At 45.4% G+C, this 19,725-nt stretch overlaps 6 protein-coding genes across 6 annotated transcripts; 4 read left to right on the top strand and 2 right to left on the bottom strand.

Annotated features, from left to right (window-relative positions):
- Positions 1 to 663: 663 nt before the first annotated feature.
- PADG_11149 (uncharacterized protein) lies at positions 664 to 1,279 on the top strand (the record flags this gene model as incomplete). The annotated part of the gene is made up of 2 exons (XM_010758443.1): positions 664 to 825; positions 902 to 1,279. The coding sequence occupies 2 exons, from the start codon at positions 664 to 666 to the stop codon at positions 1,277 to 1,279; spliced, it is 540 nt and encodes a 179-aa protein (XP_010756745.1).
- A 1,250-nt stretch (positions 1,280 to 2,529) lies between these two features.
- Positions 2,530 to 4,442, bottom strand: PADG_00770 (uncharacterized protein; the record flags this gene model as incomplete). Its single annotated transcript, XM_010757669.1, has 5 exons — positions 2,530 to 2,797; positions 2,976 to 3,517; positions 3,611 to 4,049; positions 4,116 to 4,318; positions 4,371 to 4,442. 5 exons carry the CDS (start codon positions 4,440 to 4,442, stop codon positions 2,530 to 2,532), a joined length of 1,524 nt encoding a protein of 507 aa, XP_010755971.1.
- A 532-nt stretch (positions 4,443 to 4,974) lies between these two features.
- Positions 4,975 to 6,951, top strand: PADG_00769 (uncharacterized protein; the record flags this gene model as incomplete). The annotated part of the gene is made up of 1 exon (XM_010758183.1): positions 4,975 to 6,951. One exon carries the CDS (start codon positions 4,975 to 4,977, stop codon positions 6,949 to 6,951), a length of 1,977 nt encoding a protein of 658 aa, XP_010756485.1.
- Positions 6,952 to 8,044: 1,093 nt separating this feature from the next.
- PADG_00768 (uncharacterized protein) lies at positions 8,045 to 10,203 on the bottom strand (the record flags this gene model as incomplete). Its single annotated transcript, XM_010757668.1, has 6 exons — positions 8,045 to 9,147; positions 9,207 to 9,547; positions 9,612 to 9,779; positions 9,836 to 9,905; positions 9,961 to 9,995; positions 10,091 to 10,203. 6 exons carry the CDS (start codon positions 10,201 to 10,203, stop codon positions 8,045 to 8,047), a joined length of 1,830 nt encoding a protein of 609 aa, XP_010755970.1.
- Positions 10,204 to 10,542: 339 nt separating this feature from the next.
- On the top strand, positions 10,543 to 11,466 carry PADG_00767 (uncharacterized protein; the record flags this gene model as incomplete). The annotated part of the gene is made up of 4 exons (XM_010757667.1): positions 10,543 to 10,759; positions 10,830 to 10,993; positions 11,081 to 11,315; positions 11,384 to 11,466. 4 exons carry the CDS (start codon positions 10,543 to 10,545, stop codon positions 11,464 to 11,466), a joined length of 699 nt encoding a protein of 232 aa, XP_010755969.1.
- Positions 11,467 to 13,757: 2,291 nt separating this feature from the next.
- PADG_00766 (uncharacterized protein) lies at positions 13,758 to 19,106 on the top strand (the record flags this gene model as incomplete). Its single annotated transcript, XM_010758182.1, has 1 exon — positions 13,758 to 19,106. One exon carries the CDS (start codon positions 13,758 to 13,760, stop codon positions 19,104 to 19,106), a length of 5,349 nt encoding a protein of 1,782 aa, XP_010756484.1.
- Between the last annotated feature and the right edge of the window lie 619 nt (positions 19,107 to 19,725).

The raw sequence follows: 19,725 nt of genomic DNA, 5'->3' as shown, positions 1-19,725 counted from the left end.
TCGTGTGATTTATGCCGTAAATTATGATGACATTTCTTCATGAACATCTTCATACACTAGTCATATCTTATACATAACTCTTACATTTCATTAACCGTATTTCACAATGAACTCGAACACACCGTGACCCAGGAACTCTTACTCACGTGATGTGGGTAACTAATTTAATAGGGAGTTACCGATTAAAATAAAAACTATGTACACTTCAATTATGAGTGTAAAAACCAACCCCGCTTTAGCTGCTTCGGTGATACAAAATCAGAAATTAAATTTAAGTGAACAGCTGTTAAGCTGTATCTAGTTATGTTAATTATTTCACTTTTAAGCTTATATAATTATATTATCAGATAGTTAACTATAACTAGTTAATCGTAGTTAGTATGATTAACTGCTCAATGTATATTATCACTCAATACAGTTACATAAATTTTACTTCATGATATATGTTTTACTTCCCATGAGTGCTAGATCAAATATATTCTGATGATGTGAAAAAATACAGTAATTAGAGGCCCGCTCTCTGGTGACCTCAAACCTGTGTTAGGTGTATACAGCTGGACGCGCTTGACAGAAACACAAATGTCGGATATGAATTTGGCGCTGGAATACACTTAAAAAGATACAACCAAGAAGGGAGTTTTTTTTATAGTGGTCAAATTTGGAATGCAGCAGTACCAAATGGTTCTCTCACCAGTTAACACTCAGTTGTCGTCTCTGTTGCCAGTATGCCGAGATATCACAACTCCAACAGCACAGAAGGCTGACCAACGCCACCACCTGTCCACGGAATTGCATCGGCAACGGCTAGACAGCCATTTTCATCGAGTCGCTTGAGAGCGACAAACTTAGCATTTGTGAGCACAAATCCATATCGCGAGCCGTGCTGATGATCACCATTTAGATGGATTCACTTGTGCCGAAAACCTGCTTGCTTATATTGTCATCGATCCGCCAAATTTTGGGAGCCGGCCATGGAGGAGGACCACTTCCACGACACCCTCAAGTACCCCCAGGGGCTCGATTGTCGCTAGTAGCGGAATTGCCACCAACCACCATATATGCTGTGTCTGGTCGAGATTGGTCGATAGGGGCAGAAGACTCTCCACCATCCAAGGTGACAGCCCAAAGCTGTCAGACCATGGAGTTCTTGGGCCAGTTGCTTGAACGCCGCACGGAGGCTGCGCCTCACGAGAGGCAGAACAAAGTCCGCACAACGCCGGTGGAATTGGGGCTCATCCCCTTAATGGCAGTGGGCGGAGACGTAAAAGGATCGGGGTGAACGAGCTCCGCATTAAGTGCTGGTCCATAAAGCTGGAGGATTATGCCAATAGTTAAACTCCAGTCAGGGAACAAACCTGTGTAATATCGTCGGGGCTGTAGCGAGGGTTTGTTGTATTGCGCGAGGGGATGGTCTTAATTAAAAATAATATAATTATATATATATATATATATATTATTTTTCATATTTAATTTCATATAATTATTGCTTAATTTGATGCATTTTTAAATACAAATGTGGTGAGCGATCTACGTAGGGTGATAACTTATGTTATGCTAATTGCTCAGTAATGACATGACAAGAGCAAAAATCAGACAAGTTCAATACGAGGATCTTGGAAGATGTTTGCTCCCGTCCTTCGCCTGACGTCTGCATAAGCTTCGGGGCTGGCTTGGGAGTGGAGCCGCACACTAACTCGTAGTAGTTTGATTGCTAACCTTATTTAATAATCGCCGTTGTAATTATCTTGGCAGGCCCATAAAATAACCCTTAGCCGCAGAAGACATTAGGATGAAAATGTTTCAAAATTTGTCAAGCTGCTGTGCCGGTGAGTCGATGGTGTCACACATTCTGGTCAATTTGTCTGCAAGATATCAAGAAAAGCAGAATTGATAATAACCTACTTGTTAATCGTAATCCAACTTATTTAATACCGAGGTTATGTATGGTTTCTCCAACTTGAAATCTACCTGCGCAGCAAGTCTTTAATATTAGCTCATCACTGGGCCTCGATTGCTGGTCTTCTTTTTTCTTTATATGCAAATCCCCTACTCTCGTGATGAATCCACTTTCACAAGTCGTGGCGAAAGGGAACTGGGAGTTGAACGAAGGGAGGGTGCCAAAATGGTCTAGTTTTACGAGTGCTAGCAAGAACGTACCTAAGATAGTCCTTCATGTCGCAAGAAGATCATTTTGCTAAGCTATCGGCTACGTGGGTACCGAAGGGATGCATTGTTGGCCGCATGTGGAGTCTTGGTCTTGGATGCATATGTTCATTGGGTTTAGCGCTACTGCTATTGAGCAGCGTACACCGATGTAATGGCTGGGCTTATGTGGACTATGCATTCTTCGTTTCATTTTACTCGGCTCCTTGGAGATTGTGGTAATCACAACTGAACTAGAGTTGAGTGAAGGAAGAGGAAGATAGAGCTGGCACGGGTTATCAGGAATCTATTTCATCATACGCATTCTACCCAATTGCGTACAACGACGTGAAATGTATTGTCCATCAAAAGATGGGAAAAAAGCGTTCAGTAATCATCCCCAGAGTCAGACTCGCTTTCCCACTTGTCCTGATATGCCTCAGAAATTTCTCCCAGTCCATTGACTAATGCCTCACGCTCATCAACTCCCACTAGTCTTGACGCGATTTTTTGTAAGTTCTTCACCCTGTCGCCAATTTGCGTTGTGGTAGAAAGGGATGCACGAACGCTCAGCCCAGAGTCTGAGGCGCCTCTATCTCTAAATAGGTCATGGGGAAAACTATCAAGTAGAGGAAGTGAGAGCGGGGTATGATATCTGTTACTTAGGATTTAGCTTGACGGAACTTGGCAAGTAGGCTACATATTTTTACGTGAATTATTTGAAGGGAAAAGGAAGGGTGATGATGAAATAACAATAGGGAATACACGAGACATATTATTATTGACAGATGCCAGAAACGGTTGGGAATTTGATAGGACACAGGAGTACTGACCTTTGCACAGTGCCTAGAGGCCTTGGCGACTGTTTGCGACTTTGCAGGCTTCGTGCTCTTGAAGTGAGGATGCTTTCGCCATCGAATCCACGATTGATTTCAACGTAACCAAAAACATGTATCCTTTTAGCTGGAGCAGAATTGGACCAGGAAAAGTCTAGGTCAAGTCCATCAAGCAGGGCTTCGTTTTGATCTGTTTCATCCTCCACTACCATGGCGCCCTTGTCCGGCCTAACATTGACCTCATTTTCTAGGTCCTGCTTTGATATAATGGCAGCTTGGATATTGAATATCTTTTGCGGGAGTTCTTGTGCGGGCAGCCAGAAACCAATTCCTCGATAGCATCGGAGACGGGTAGGTAAAGTCACACTTTCCAGAGCTGTTGAAATTAGAGCAGAGGAGTACCACTCCGAACGCAGGTCAGAGTTCACATATGTTGGTAAATTTCGAGGAGGGTCCACGATGGGAACGTAGGCCGATGTCTGTGGTGATATCTCGTTAACCGACCTCGCGCAGTTAGCGGTGGCTACGGCTTGCATGTGCTGTGCATCGTATATTTTTAGCTTATGATCTCATAGAGTATCTAGTTGAAATTTGCGGAGCAGAAGAAGTGACTCGGATTTATTGACGCATACACGTTGGAATCTTGCTCCATCTTCTAACCCCCAGAACCAGATACTCTTTTTTCCGAACTCATCTCTCAATCTGTCGACGTATCTCGCAGCAAAGCCTCCCCAGGCATCATCCGTTGAAGAGAAGATTTGGATTCCCTGCAGCTGATCACATTCTTCAGCGAAGGCCCGAAAGTCCCTGTCAAGGATGTCGTGCTCGCGATCTAAGGCTCTAAATAAGTCCTCGCCAATGCCCCAGTCTTCAAATGGCATCAGTTGAGAATTGAGTTCGTATTCATTTAATTGAACAATGGACCTGGGATGATAGAAGACTTTATTAAAGTCTGACCAGTAGCGAACTGATTCAGCAGTAAGTTGAGGTAATGGAAGCCCTAGATTCAGGTTTTTTTGATACTCAGTCAGTGGGATGGTGGGCTGCTGTTGTATAACCTTATTGCCGTCCCTTTATTGATAATAAATGCGCTGTTAATTGTCAATAAAAATTAGGTGAACATTAAGTGCTTCTTACCATAAACCGCTGGATAACTTGGGCTCTGCTTCTATCTCGTAAAGTGCATTGAATTTCTGAAGCGTCCCAAATCCTCCCTTAAGATCGTAGATCACTGTTCTGGGAGTGAAGGTCTCCGATCCATCTGCGCCAATCCCTGGACGGAAATGGATGTCATGGTCCACAGGGGACAACTCATCTGCGGAATATGTAAAATATGATTCCTACCGATGAGGTTAGTACGGGACCGCGTTAAGGAAGATTAAAGCGCCATACTTGGAAGTTCCAAAAATGAGTCGCGAGATAGTTACTTCGCTGACCAAGCTGTAGGGTTACAATCTCATGCATTATTATAGAATAGTAATGCAGACAATCCTCCAATTTACTTATATGTTATGCTTAAAATTAACGGTATAAGCTGCTATTTGGGGGGATCAATTTGCCTCCATGATTCTTCGGGATTTGCCACAATCAAAAACGAAGAAACAAAGAGATTACGCAAGAATCGGTGGCTATATATCAGTGTCTGAGTGTAGCGAAAGGATATCATGAGAGCTCTGGCCAAAAAATGACAATAAATGACGGGAAAAATTGCCCATTGCACTACATACAGTATTTCAATGTTAAACTTCAAAAGGACGTTGGTTGAGCGATTCCGATATCACGTGCCATTTCGTCCCAGAAGGGTAAAGTGGCTCCGTTGCCCCAGCAACCTTGGACCCAACGGTGCAACCTGTGCTTTGTCAACATCCCAACGCAACATGACAATTTTCACGCTACATTCCGAACCCAACGCTTGCTCACTTCAATAGTGTTGTCATACATAAAGCTCTCGGAGAGCACAAACAGTCCTCCTCGATCCGACGTCCTATCTTTAGTTATGGAGTCCATTCCCCTGAAAGTTCAGCAGTCGCCAGGAACACCCTTGCGTCCTGTCTCTCCTGATCGCATCAATCAGCAGAAAATGAATGGAGCGCCACTACATGCATTGGAGCTCTCTCCCCTTCAGCAAAAGCACATGCGGACGAATTCAGATGTGCAAGCGAAAGTGGCTTTTCTCAACCATCTTTCGAGAGCCAGCACCCCAGCTCACTCTCATCCTTCTTCCACCACATCGGCTGCTCTTCACAGAGCCATATTAGGACGGGAAGAGGCCGAAGCGTCCCTTCAAGCCACGATGGCCGAGCTATCAGAAGCCAATTTACGAGAACGAAAAGTCAGCGAACGTCTTGAATCTTTAATGGAGGAATTACATTCTCTGAAAGAGAGACAAGCTCATGAACGGGTGGTGTTCGAAAAAGAAGTCAGAAGAGCAAGGAAAGAAGCGTTCCGGGCTGGATCGGCGCTAGTAAAGGCTCAAGAAGAACTTAAGTCGTCAAGAGGCGAGGTAAAAGTTTTAAAAGAGGAAGTTAGGTGCGAGAGAGAGGCAAAGGAGAAGGCGACACAGGAAGCCTTTGAACGTGCATACGCATTAGCTGGGCTGACGGAAGAACTAGAAATATTGAAGGAGAAAAACCGCTCTTTTGAACCCGATAATCAGTCAGATATATTGGAGGCAAGGGTGGAGGAAATAAAAGAACAACCCAACCCCAGGACTCCTTTGGCAGAGAGGGACATGGGTATATGTTCTCCAAAATCAATCCGGCTAAAACGTGACCAAATGCTGGAGTCTGGACATTTAAGCAACCGCACAAGCGGTATTAACCATCAAATAACAAGTTCCCGGATGGGATCCCCACTCAAAATCAAGACGTCGCGGCGCACTTCCTCTAAAGAAAACGAGGATCCCGAACTATCCACTGAAAATGATTATCTTCTTAGAGAGTTGAAGGAGGGCATCGAATGGGAAAAGCGGTTGCGTTTGAAAGCAGAGGATATGGTGCACTTCCTCAAGATGGAGTGCCAGTTTCATCGGTGCTCTTGTCGTCTAGCAGAAATGCAAGGAGTCAAATATATACACGATACCGAATGGGAAAACATGAATCGAATTACAGAAGAAAGAGGCGCCCAGCTGTTTCCAAACCACCCTGGTCCTTCTCAAGAGGTTGAAACTAGAAATCAAATACCATCCCCTATTCCTCAGCCCCCTTCAACTGATTCTGCAAATGACACCATTCCAACGGAATTGCAAGCTACGGAGCCTGAAGTGGCGTTCTGTCCACATACTGGAACATTTAAAGCTGTTTCGCCCTCTAAAGCTCAAAACAACCCTGGTGCAGAACGATCCGTTCACCAACAAATAATTAGTCGGGAACATTCACCTTTGCCGGCCGTTTTCCAGTGCTACAAAACCCCCGAGGCTGAAATGAAAGAACTCAGACAACTCGAACAACAAATGGACCCTCCACGCCAAGCACATTACCCTCCCCACTCCATCGCACAACAATCACCGCAACCTCCGGCTACCCTCGAACCGGCAAGTTCCTCCCGCTCCTTTCTTCGAAACCTGCATCTCGAAACAGCCCAATTTCCAGCAAGGGCGGAACATGCTGACGCTCGAACGCCGAACATGTCAGAGTCCGTGACAGTATCTGCTACAAAAACTGTCCCAATCCATCCTGACGATTACATTTCGAATGCGAACTTCCCTATCCTTGGAACCCCTATCACACGAGAAGAAGCACTGGCGCAAATACGCGCAAGAAGGAACCGTGCACAATCACTGAAGAGGTCTGCAAGTGCGAACGATGCCCCTTCTCGCTCCTTTTCACGTCCTCAATCCCGAATTGCAAATTCGAGTACGACGCCTATGAGTGGGTCCCGAAGGACTCCTGGAATGGAGACGACGACGGGTAGTAGGCCAGCCAGCCGGGTGGTTAAAAGAGATTTCAGTGCACCTATTGGCAGCAGGTATTGAGAACCATATCCCTTGTGGGGAAGTTTTTTCATATTCACTTTTCCTTTCCTTTTTCTTTTTTTAATTGTCGTTGGCCAAAAGCATCACCCGCGATATCCAGTTATTATTTTGTTTTACATTTCTCTATGCTTTCTAGTCTTTTGATGTCTTGCGTTCAGATACCTTTCGTTATAGTTTAATTCTTTGATTTGAGTGTCTTCTTTATGGGCGTTGGGTGTGCGTCATCTTCATCCCCACCATGCTACAATCTTTCCTGCGAAGTTCCTATACTTTCTCCACCGCGCTCGGCCATCTCTCCTTCTCCACTTCCGAATACTTGAATCCGCGTTAGTTTGGCCTTCTGAAACCACACGTAATTTTTGTGATGTAACTTAGCGTGCAAAATGAGTTCATTGTTTTCGGTGTTGTGAGCTTCATCACTTTTAGCAGCTTGCTTCCTTTTGCTCTCTCTCTCTCTCTCTCTATATATATATATATATATATATATTTGGTGTTTATGCCATAAAATCTTTTGTTCCTGTCAATGTTGGATTTGTTTAATATGATCAGCAGGGTTATAGATAAGTATGGCTAGAATGCACAACTATGCACTGCTAGAGGATATAGGTATGTGTGCAATACATATTCTCCAGATGCTGGCACTCAAAAAAATTGGGAGTCTGCATTATTTTCTTCAAATTCAGGTACCCGGTTAATTCACTGCTATCCCTTTCAAGAGGAACTGGAATTTCGGTGGAGGAAAACGGTGTGCAGATAGAAGGGTTATCTCGAAAATAATATTGGCAGAACAATATGAGAGACATCCAAGTTCCAATACGCCGGAACATGGAGCGAATGGGAATTTTCTGTACGTTGGCTATTTGTTAAAATTGTCACGTATATGCCATTCAATATTTTAGCATATATAAATAAAACAACAAATATCTGCACAAGGGCGAGCTGTATGATGAGACTCAACCTCACTAAGCTTGGCCAAAGGTCCCTCTCACCTTGACAAAGGGTGACACCGCCATCTAATATACATTCAGTACCCATCACTGAATCCATCCATCAAAAATACGTAAACATATTACCTTCCATATATCACTTCCGCCTAAAGAATCTGAAGGCCACAACAGCTAATTCTGGCGCCATGTACCTTTGCTTTGCGCCCCCACCACACCTGAACAAGTTCCTCGACGAATGCACGATCCGATGCACTCCACATATCCAGACCCATCTCCGTCATGTCACTGGATGTAATGGTCACGATTTCGTCATCGTCGGCTGAGTCGTTGCTAGGCGATGAATGGAGGAGCGGTTCATTTAGAGAGGAAGTTGACACGTTGGGTGCTGCAGTGTGTTCATCCATATCACTGCGGCAAGCATCCGCCCCGGTCTGTTCGTAGTTAAAATACTCTTGATCGGCGTCGGCTGAGTTGTCGTCCTGGCGGGCGATGACGTCTGAAATGACTGTGAATATCTGGGTGGTTAGGCGGCGGAAATACGTTATCAGGGCTATCTCTCGTGGTTGGTGGCTGTTCCGGTCTGCTAGGGTTATGCTACCGCGACGGCTCAGGTTGCTTGGATAGGGGGGGTTGGGGGTGTTTTCGTTGTCCATTAGTAGTAACCGGGAATCCTGTTCATTTTCTCCTTCAAAGGCGACTTCACGCTTTTCACCAGCGGAAGCCCACCAAATGAAGGAGGTGTACGCGAGAAGTGGCCAAGAGACAGGTTCGACAATGGAGCTAGAGGAGAATGTGGAAGCATTGTCTGAATCATCTTCATCACCCATGGTAGAGGCAGATTCGAACCGAGAAAGTTCGTGAAGGCCACTCCTAAGGGTTATATATCGACGTGCATCTCGCTGGGTTGCCTTTAAGGATATAGGCTTTTGATGACCGTTATCTGTGGATAGTGGTGATGAGAGCTGTATTTTAGGGTAAATTTTTGAAGGTGCATGTTTAGTATAAGCAGGTGGTAAGTTTACGAGGACATCATATATCTCAGGTTTGAGACTGAGAACCCGGTCAGTAGTACATGCAATCCAGCAGCCATCGGGATCCGAGATGGACGGGCTGGGTAATGATAATAGATACGGCATGTCGTGAATGCCAATACTGAACATTGGGCGAGGTCTAAGAGATGGCAGAGCAGTAGATGGAAGAAGAGGGGCTAGCGACTGAGGAAGGGAGGACAGAAGAGATAAATCATAAACTTTGGTTTGGATGTTAGCTGTCCCGCAACACCTTTGGGCTAGGATAAGGGGGGCCTACCGAAATTACACGATTCTTCCACGGGAGCCTCCCCAACAAAAAGAATTCGTTTTCGTAGTAAAGCTGCTCTATATAACTGGAAAACCAAGGGTCCAAAAGTGTTCATAAAATCTGGAAGAGACGAGGCGGGATGATAGGGAGCGAGTGATTGCTTCGAACTCATAAGTGCCGTGGCATCACTGAGTGCTCGCTGTCTGGTGTATCCCTCACGAATTGGTGTTTTCAAGCTCGCGATGGAGCCTAAGGGAGAATCGGAGGAAGAATTAACTTCGTCAGAGAACTGATACATTTCCCAATACGCCGACAAAGGTTCCATGTTATCAGGGTCATCCGCGAAGCTCCTGTTATAGAACCATTAGGGTGAGTGATCACTTGATTACAGCGACATTTGGTCTTAAGCCGTACCTGGCTAATTCCTTAAGTTTCGCCGCATGCCTCCAGGCCTTCCCCAATCTGCCATAGCTAAGTGGAACCAAAACGCCAACTGCCATCATCAGGGCATTCCTTTGGGACTCGGCTGCGGGGTGGTTGATAAATGCACTGATACCGGCATGTTGATCGTCGACGAAGTATCTACGGAGCCAACTATAAGAAAATGCATATGGCTAGGACCTGAAAGATCGACATACATAAGGTCTTCCCTAACATTGTGTAGGCCGGAAGGAAGGGATTTGTATTCAACAACGTTTTCCAGCACAACTGTCATGTATTTATTAGTCGCTGCGACGATGGAATAGCGGTGACTCTGACATACCATCTGGATTGGATCGTTTCCATTTTATCGCATAACTACAGGTAAATAACAGATTGCCATCATCAGTACATCATATAGATCAATTGTATCCGGGCTGCCTCTCTATCCTACGGAGTATGTTTTTACTCACCCGGCCTTGATGTCAAAGCATATGAGGAAGAGTGCCGCAATACTAGGCGGCGCCTCTGGGAATACAGTAACGTCAGGTCTGGTAGCTCTAACGCTCCTCCTATCTGACGCCATGAATGTAGAGATGCAGGTTCGAGATCGCAGATTCCATAGGGCGTTGTCTGTGCCGCAGCATGCAACGTGGTTGAAGAAGTTCGTGGAAATCCAACAACAATATGCGGCGGTGGCTGTGAGAGGATTGAGGTCCTGCCGTGGAAATTATTATCGCCTTGCGCGACCATGCTACGTCCACGCACAACTGCTATCTTCGGCCACGCACTCGAAGCAGATTTCCCCGGATTTTGCACTAGCGCCTAATCAGTATATTTATCAAATTAACGGACGACATTTTTAGTGATTGTTTCCTTTCCCTCCTTCATCGTTCGTTGGACCACCAAGAAGAGAAGTACGCAGATGTCCAATTCTACTCTTTCTATTCCTCATCACCCTTACTACCCCCTTGAGGCAGAGCTCGTTGGGTACGTCGCCAACGAATGGTCTACTTTGACTCTTATCTTCGCATTTGCGGCAGGATGGGCCTTTATTCTGGGATTCATATCGGTCGTCCTGTCTTTCATTACGCCGAAACTGGGGAGGGCCGATAAGTTGGCAATTTTATGGTTTATTTTTAGTATGTAGATGCACAGTGCATACGGAGCAATCACTTTTGAGGATATATTGCTAATATTAAATCGTCACAGCTGGAAGTATTCATTTCTTTTTCGAGGGTTATTTCGTCATCAACCACACTCGCATGGCGCTGGCGCAGGATTTCTTTGGACAGCTTTGGAAAGAATACTCGCTCTCGGATTCCCGATATTTAACCTCTGACCCGTTCGTCCTGTGTATGGAAACAATTACGGCGGTGTGTTGCTCCGTTGCCTGTCTTGTACCTCTGAGATATTGGATGTATCTATCACATCGCAGTGGTGGCTAACAGGTGCGATTATAGATTCTCTGGGGACCCCTTTCCTTCGTCCTTGTTTATCTGATCGCGAGCGAACATCCTCTCCGCTACCCCCTTCAACTGATCGTGTCAAGTGGCGAGATCTATGGGGACATCCTGTACTACGCCACGAGCATGTTCGACCTTTACCGCAATGGACTGAGTTATTGCAGACCAGAAGCATATTATTTCTGGGGCTACTTCTTCTTCATGAACTTCATCTGGATTGTTATCCCTTCTTGTAAGAAACTTCTCAGAATCCCGTACCATCTTTGCTGGCAGCCGGGGGAAACTGACGGTAATTCATAGATTATCTGACTAAGAGCATTGGTATCATGTCTCATGCTGTTCAATTCCTAAACCGGAAAGCAGGCAAGCGGAAAACACAGTGATCAGGGTCTTAATAGCCAATGGACAGTTTACTCTCTGGCGGCATCCAGTCCGTCCATAATTCCGACGACCGAAGCCTTGCACTATGAGATTTGTATACAACAGGGTCTATGATTCTTCCGTGAAATGGCTATCTTACTTAATATATTACCTTCTAATCTATGTGAATGGGGGAACCAGAAGGAAGAGGTGTTTGTTTAACATTTGTATTTACAGTAGGTTTGATTGTTGCCACTACCCCTGAATAATAGACCCAGTAACTATCTCTCTGTATAATGAAAAAAAAAAAAAAAAATTTTGGGCGTACCTTTTTACACATCATGTGACACCCCATCAAAATTTGAACTTGAATTATGATCACTGTTTGAAGAACCTACTACCAGGTATCACTTTTCAAATTCAAGGTGTGTTCTGTTATCTACATGGTTTCCTGCAGTCTGAGGAGAATCAGGACGCAGTCTTTGTGCAGGCCTAGATACATGATGCTGAATTTGATCAAAGTATTCACAATAGTCATAATGTCAAAATTGATGTTGCCATAACCCACCATCAGTTATCTGTGTGCTATTTGGAGAGCCAAACCAATTTTAGAGCCTTTTTATTAAGCAGGATGGATAACTAACTAACTAAATAGTTATTTGTCCTGACAGATATCCTTCCCGCTAGACCGTAACGTCCTTTTTCATACAGGATGGGAAATGAAATTAGCTCTGCGGTAACTTGCCGCCGCCTTTCTCCTGGCCAGAAGCTAGCTGAAGGCAGATTCTCGACAGCCGCGTTGAGAGCAAACTCTGTGTTCCACTGGTCTAATTCTATTGCTTTTCTCCCAACTTACATATTCAATGAGTGTGATGACGTGCAACAGCTGCAGATTGGCATGTTTAAAGGAGTGCGATAAGAAAATAGGATATGTATGCAGCAGAAGAGCAACTGCGGGATTGAACTGGCGTGTTATAAAAATAGGTGTGAAAATGAGCCGTAACAGAACTGGAATGGAAGCTGTTACATGATGTGTAAACGTACACTTAATATCGGCTCTTCAATATATATAAATATATAGAGAGAGAAAAGTGATATAGAGAGATTTTACACTTCTAATACGTTTATCAATATAAATATTTCTATATTGCTACTTTATGGATTATATTGCAGAAGAGTAATTTAACTGCTGCTTAATCTACATCTATACAAAAAAAACAGCTGACTGACAGCTGCAACACTTCATATTCTCTTCACTACATGAATAACAAAAAACACTGTATATGACGATGGCAAGCTTGGTACATTGCAGAATTGCAAACTACGAGACACGACTATATGGTGGAAAAATGATCACGTTACAGAAGTGTCCGACAGCATATTCATATTCAGGTGATTTATCGAGGTGTTGCAGTTACCAGCAGGCTGATATCCACCTTAATTTGTCATGGGCCGTAGCAAGCAGAAGCATGTTATGTATGCACAGTTAATAAATAACCAAGGACGATTTCTTTTTCATCCCTGCAACTCTCACCGGGGGAACCGTATCTATCTCAAGTATTTAGATACCTTTATCTTTCTTCTTTCATCAAACTGAGAGCTGAGGTATTTGCACAAATTCCTGCTGTCAAGCCATACTCCGTAGCAGGCCACTTCAGCCTTAGTCTGGCCTACCCGATCCAGACTTGTAAACAAAGCATTACTCCTCTCACAAATGTCTCACACACAATCACAAATGAGAAGACAAACAGCACTACAAATATCAGTGTTGTTTTCGGGTTCTATGTGGAGTACTGGCTGTGATGTCAGTTTTAATACACGATGTCCTTATTCATGGTTGAAATTTGGCAAGATACTGCTGGTGGTTGTATTTATTTAGCTCTGGAACATCGAGCTCCGATTTTATGCCTGTTGTCCCGGCAGCTGGCTGGTCGCATCGGCGCTAGTGGATGATGGCTGGAGAGGGGCTAAACAAACCACTGAGCCATTTTGGTGGGAGATCACCAAGTGCTGCAGATGATCAGGAACAACTCTTCAGTCTCCTTCGAATAATCTCTGACCAGCTGCTCAGAGAAGGATTGTCGATATATCTATCCATAGTTCCCTCTTCTGTTTACTTTTGCGATCTCCAGGGACGGATCCGAAATTGGAGAGCATATCGGAGGAATGCAAATTTTTAGTGCGGCAGAGGGGTGATCGTGTAAACCAAACCAAGCAGGCCAATGCGCCGCGTATTCCTGCTTGATATACTACGCCTGACCGTGAGTTGACGCAAAAATATGATTGAAGAGGTTGTTGTTAAATGTCAGAAACTATGTCCCTAGTAATGCCTGCTCCTTCTCCTCGTCGACCTTCCAACCGTGGAAGCGCGAAGTCTGCGCCCTCAACTGGGAAACCGCTTGATATTGGACAACCATTAGGTATCCATGACACAAATTCGGTGCGGGAAAAGGTTCGCAAATGGCAGCAGCAGGGTGGAGGCGTTATAACAGAAAAGGATGTTGGCCCTGGGAGTGACAGCGACCATGTTTCCCCCGATCAAAATTCCCGTTCATCCAACAGGGCGAGCGATTTGAGAAATAATAAATACAGCAGCAGCATGTCGAGAGATGGCAGCAAGAATAAGGACCACAGTGTTAAGCGAGATCGAAGCATCGGCACCCCGAAGAAACGGGTTATCAGTGATGGACACTGGAGGAAAAACAGGTCCCCTCCAAGCACTCCTCCCCAGAAGGTGACGCCTAGAAAGAAAACAGACGTGTTCGACCGATATGGAGATTCTACATCATCGGCAGGGGAAAAAGGGAAAACTTTCGAAGATAGCAGCGGCGCAAAGTCTGGGTCTAAGCCCTTGCCTGATGACGGAATCAGGGTCTATGCATCCTCGATGCCCTCTCCTAAAAAGAGTGAACGCTCGAAGTCTCAGCCTACTCAAGAATCGCAGTCTATGCCTGAAGAGAAAGAAGACGGTGCTGATAGCGATCAGGTCCGTATCTCAAAACATCACCCTCCCAGGAAGCAAAAGGGCAAAGATGACACGAGAGAGAGGCATTTACGGAAAACGTCTGTTGACAACGAAATGTCAACCGAACCCAGTGAGGTCTTCCAGCTATCTGAGCAAGAGAATAGGCCTCGACGACAAGGGCACAAACTTCCGCCAAGACCGCTGCGACCTCCCAAGGGAGGTATTTTTAATCATGTTATCGATGAGTCGAAAAAGATTTTTGGGAAACATGAGCCCCCGCCAGCCCCTCGATACCACGGATCAAGTGTCGAGGCATGGCTTTCTTCAACCCCTGACCCGTTTTCGGAAGGTGAGGATCCTCTCGTCGAAATACCAGCACCCTTATCACTGTCTCGGAGGGAAGCAGTTCAGAGACGTCGAGACGACGACGATGCTACATCTCGCCCTACGCCGCAGCTGAAAAACACTAAAGAGAGACGTAGTTCAGATGGGAATATAAGGCGCTTTCATATCCCCCCTTTGACGGATACGACTTCTGTGCATCAGGACGACCTATTATCCTACTCTGCGCAACCCAGTGAAAAATCCAGAGATACCTGTAAATCTTCACCATCGACTTTAAAAAGAACAGGTGTGAAAAAGCACCCAAATACGACATCTGAAACTCGCAAAATGTCGACTCTCCATGAATCACTCGACGAAGCTCTTCAAGGATCAAACTTAGGCCTCCATTCCTCCTCAGACAGTTCTGAAGTGTCATTGTCTGACCGTCCTCCACCTTTAACATTGAGGAGGCCGTTTCCAGGCACCGGCGTTCATCGACTCTCGACAATAATGTCCGTGGAAACACTGAGTACCGCGACAGAGACGGTTCGATTTCAAGACGACAAAGAGACCGATTCTCGTGCCAATCCTCAAACAAATTTAGATGAGCAGTTGGAATCAGAGGCTAAGAACCATTTTGATCCGAACCTGCTCCCTGACACTAAAAGTGGTTTGAAACGTCGACTTACAACTCATGCCGATCTAATATCTGTTTTATCCATACCTGGACGTGGGGGTGGCAGTATAAGATCTGCCAGAAGCATTCGTACGAATAGAAGCCGCTTGGCAACCGCTACTGTCGGAGATATAATGCAGGAGTTTTCATCAGATGAAACGAAATATATACGTGAATTAAGGACACTTGTCGGTGGTGTCATACCTGTTCTACTATCATCTGTTTTATCCAAGTCCGATTCAGCGATTGCCGCCGGCCTTTTTCGACCATCTGGCGACCCTAAAGACGAAGAAAACTTCACAAGACCTATTGTGAATATGGGAATTGCACTCGAACGACTAAAAGCGCTTCACAGGCGAGCCCCATTGACGAATCCTGATTCTCTGCTTTCCTGGGCACAATCAGCGCAAAAGGTGTATGCGGATTATTTAAAGGCCTGGCGTCTTGGATTTCAGGACGTTGTCGTCAACCTTGCACCGCCTGATGAGGATCCATCTCATGGCATCAACTCAGAGACCCAAAGCCTATATGCTGGGATGCCGCAAGATGAAGACGGCGATGTGGTAGACGGAGATGGTGAAAAGGTAGATGTGGCCTTTCTTCTCAAGCGTCCCCTTGTTCGACTTAAGTATCTCGCAAAGACTTTTAAAGGCATCAACTATGTCCAGACATCCCCCAAGGCAGAAGAGATGGCCATGGTTTACCAGAAGCTTGTTACGGAAGCTAGACAACGTTCAAACGAAGAACGAGCAAGACTAGAAGACGATCTTGCGGCCCACATCGATGCTACTAGAGCCCGAAGCCCCAAGAGCCTCGCAGTTCTGACAGACGTCAGCCTTCACCAAAATCGGCGTGTCCAGGCGCGCGACTTCTTTAGTCTCTCTTTGCTCCATTCAAGTGGCCAGCAAATCGATTGCCGGGCTGAATTGCTTCTTCGTGATAATCCCCCTGAAGAGGGACCGGGTGGTGACCTATTAATATGCGAGGTGGATGAGACTGATCGATGGCTTTTATTTCCTCCCATCGACCGTGGTCGGGCATCTGCTCGAAATGGTGATGTAAAGGGCGAAATCGTCGTTATGATAAGGAGTGTTCCAGGTGAGGAGAAAGATTGGCAAGAGTTACTCACTTTCAAAACAGATGATGAGCAAGTGGGATATGAATGGGTTCAAATGATCGGATTGAGCCCTGTGCCACCCAAGATTGATCAATCTTTGAGCTTTATCTATCGATCTAGGGAAAGAAACAGGGCCCCTAGAGCACAGAAGGAGACTGCTGATTTGTGCACCTCATCAAGGAAGAGGAGTTCAAGTCCCATAAATATGGATGTGCCCATCGGGGAACAGGCTACAGTTCTTTCTTCATCTACAAAATTAATGGCATCCGTTGATGATGACAGCGACAAGACGAAGGCCCAACCAAACGGATCCCACAATTACCCCTGTCCGAAGGCGCTTCCTTTGTCAAAACTTTCCCTGAAGGATGAGAAAGATCCGACGACCCCTGGCACAGTCACTAGACCGCAGATGTCAGTTCCTACGCCCAGAAACCTCAATGAAGCAATTGATATGGCCAGCAGGCCTTCTCCAACAACGTTGAAGAGATCCAAGGCTAAGAGGAGGTCTAATTATGATGATCTTCCGACGTTAAGTCCAACATCAAGCGGTGCTCGAACACCGGATAAGGAGAAAAGAGTGTCTGATATTCAGCTGGTTGGACCTAAAACACTGGAAACGAAGTCTATTATTCGTCCTCAGGGTGATGTACAATCAGCCAGAAACCGGGATTCTTCTCCACAAATGGACCTACGAAAGCCATGTCTTGCAAGACCCCTAGGTCGACGTTCCCTCTCACCCGTCCCGTCTCTGGAACTTCCAACTATACCGAAACTCAGAAAAGCTAGCCAACAAAGCAGCCCTCCTGAATCCCCAAAGCAGGAAATGCCACTGGCGATAACTTCTAAATCCAAAGCAAGCTCAGCTAAACGAGGTAAAAGCCCAGACGAAGTTGTTCTCCGTCGGGATCCCACAATATATACGGAGGACGTCCCATTACCGCCACCACACAGGTCGCAAAGTCCAGCTGTTTCGAAGAAACATATTCCAGTTCTAAGCCCTACCACCCCTCGTAATAATAAAAATCGACGTTCCTCCTCTCCATTGAAGCACGAGTATGAACCTTCTACAGCAACGGAGTCATCAGACAATTCTGATACATCCACCGTCGAACACCACGATATTGACTCCTCCTCGGACACGTCAGATGAAGAGTTGGAAGGAGACGATATGGCAACACCTTTGCCACCAATTGGAGCTCATAAACATTACAAAATATACCCCCATTCATCTCTTCCTACTTATTCAGAGGGAACACTTGCACCATCCAATACAGCTTTCCAAGCTCCACACAAGAGTGTTCCATTACAACCATATGAAGCGGCAAAATCCATTGCATCTATTTTCTACTGGCATGACAAAGGTTCCTGGGAAGCAGTTTATCCTTATGAATGTAGCATCATGATTACCCCCGGGCTTATTGAAGCTTATGAAATGAGTGCCGCACATTTACACCCCATTGGATCTTCCAAGGGAGAACTTGGCGTTGATATCGCCTCTAAACGGCTGCTTATTGCCTTGGAGTTAACGCCTCTGGTCCCAATCCGTCGCGGAACTGCCTTAGATATTTCTATTCGCTCCCCGCCTATGACAAGTTCTAAAATAAAAACTGGAAACAATATCATGTTCCGCTCACGAAACGCAGAGGAATGTGAGAAATTGTACGGGCTTATCAATCAAGCTCGAATAAATAATCTGACATATGTTGCGCTGCAAAATGCGCGTGGTCCGTTTAATGGGCAGCCTACCTCACTCACTCGTCAAAATTCCAACCGCACTAGCAGGTTCGGAGGGTCGTTCAGTTGGTCTAGGAGCAGCTACCGTGCCTCCAGTGTGCCCACAGCTTCTGTGGCTGGTGTGTCGGATTCCAGCGTTGGAACAATGTCGAGTGCGTTCTCAGCCCTCAGGAAATTCGGTTCAGGAAACAAAATGTTCAGCATTGCAAGGTCAACCATCACATCCCGCACCGGAAGCCAAAGAGGAAGCCTCTACTCAAGCTCCACTCGTTCTGGGTCCAACCATACTCCAAATTCCCAATTCGAGGTCAGCCCTGATGGTTCCAAAAACGTAGCAGGCAGTATTGGTCTTTCAAATGCAAAAATTAGGCTTTATGTTCGCGAGTCTGCATCCAAATGGCGGGACATGGGTGCTGCGCGTCTGACGATATTACCGGTCTCCCCCGTCTCATCCCCACCAGGTTCTGCTGGTGCCGTTGGAACAGATGCTGAGACACCTTCTACGGAGTTTGCAAATGGGGAAATTAGGGGGTCTGATGGATTATCTTCATCTTCTCAACCGCCCACTGCTCCACCTCCGCCGCTCCTTTCAAACCATCAGCAAGAAAAGCGGATTCTCATACGTGGCAAGACGAATGGGGAGGAACTGCTCGATGTATGTCTTGATGAAAGCTGTTTTGAGCGGGTTGCTAGGACTGGCATTGCTGTTTCTGTCTGGGAAAGATATGACAGAGTGGCAAAGCAAGGAGGTGTGGTGAATGGGAGCTTCAGGGTTTATATGATCCAGATGAAGAGTGAGGCGGAGACTGCATATACATTTGGGTTGGTTGGGAAGTTGAGATACTAATTACATGATACTCTGTTGACTTTCGCATTTGGTGTCTGGAAGTTGATGGGAGGGGGGAGGTTATTATTACTGACTGATCTTCCGTTTTTGTTTGGTTTCTGAATGATTTCTGGTGTCATCATATGTTTGGTAATGGGGAAAGTGCGGATATACGGGGTTGCACACTTTCTTAAGATGCTTCAGCTGTGAAATGGCTAGTTTGCATTTGAGTGGTGTGTGTACCAAGTGTCTCGTGTTCCCTGTTTCATTCCCCCCATGCCACAATATGCAAGTCACCTTGTTGATTTTGGTTAATTTACAAGAAATGTTTATTCTCTCCTATTATGCACCAGCAAACCTGTTTCAATCAATTCTGTATATTCCTCGAGTATTTATTTTTGCATTCAGATAGCAATCTTAGAAGTCCAATCTGCCATGTTTTCAAAACGATTGAACAATCATCTCCTTGTATATGTCTATATCTGTAAGAAAGACTCTTAAGTTTAATCTCTATATATCTATCAGGTACTTCATCTGCATAGGTATAAATGTTGAGAGGTCTGGAGGTGAAAGCTCAAATAAAAATAAGGGGGTTGTCCAAATGTGAACAGAAGCAAGGAGTAATGACCATTTAAAACAA

This window comes from Paracoccidioides brasiliensis, assembly GCF_000150735.1.
Source record: "Paracoccidioides brasiliensis Pb18 unplaced genomic scaffold supercont2.1, whole genome shotgun sequence".
In the NCBI taxonomy this organism is placed as follows: Eukaryota; Fungi; Ascomycota; class Eurotiomycetes; order Onygenales; family Ajellomycetaceae; genus Paracoccidioides; species Paracoccidioides brasiliensis.
Note: the sequence above shows the minus strand (reverse complement) of the source record. Positions and strands in the feature narration are given on the sequence as shown.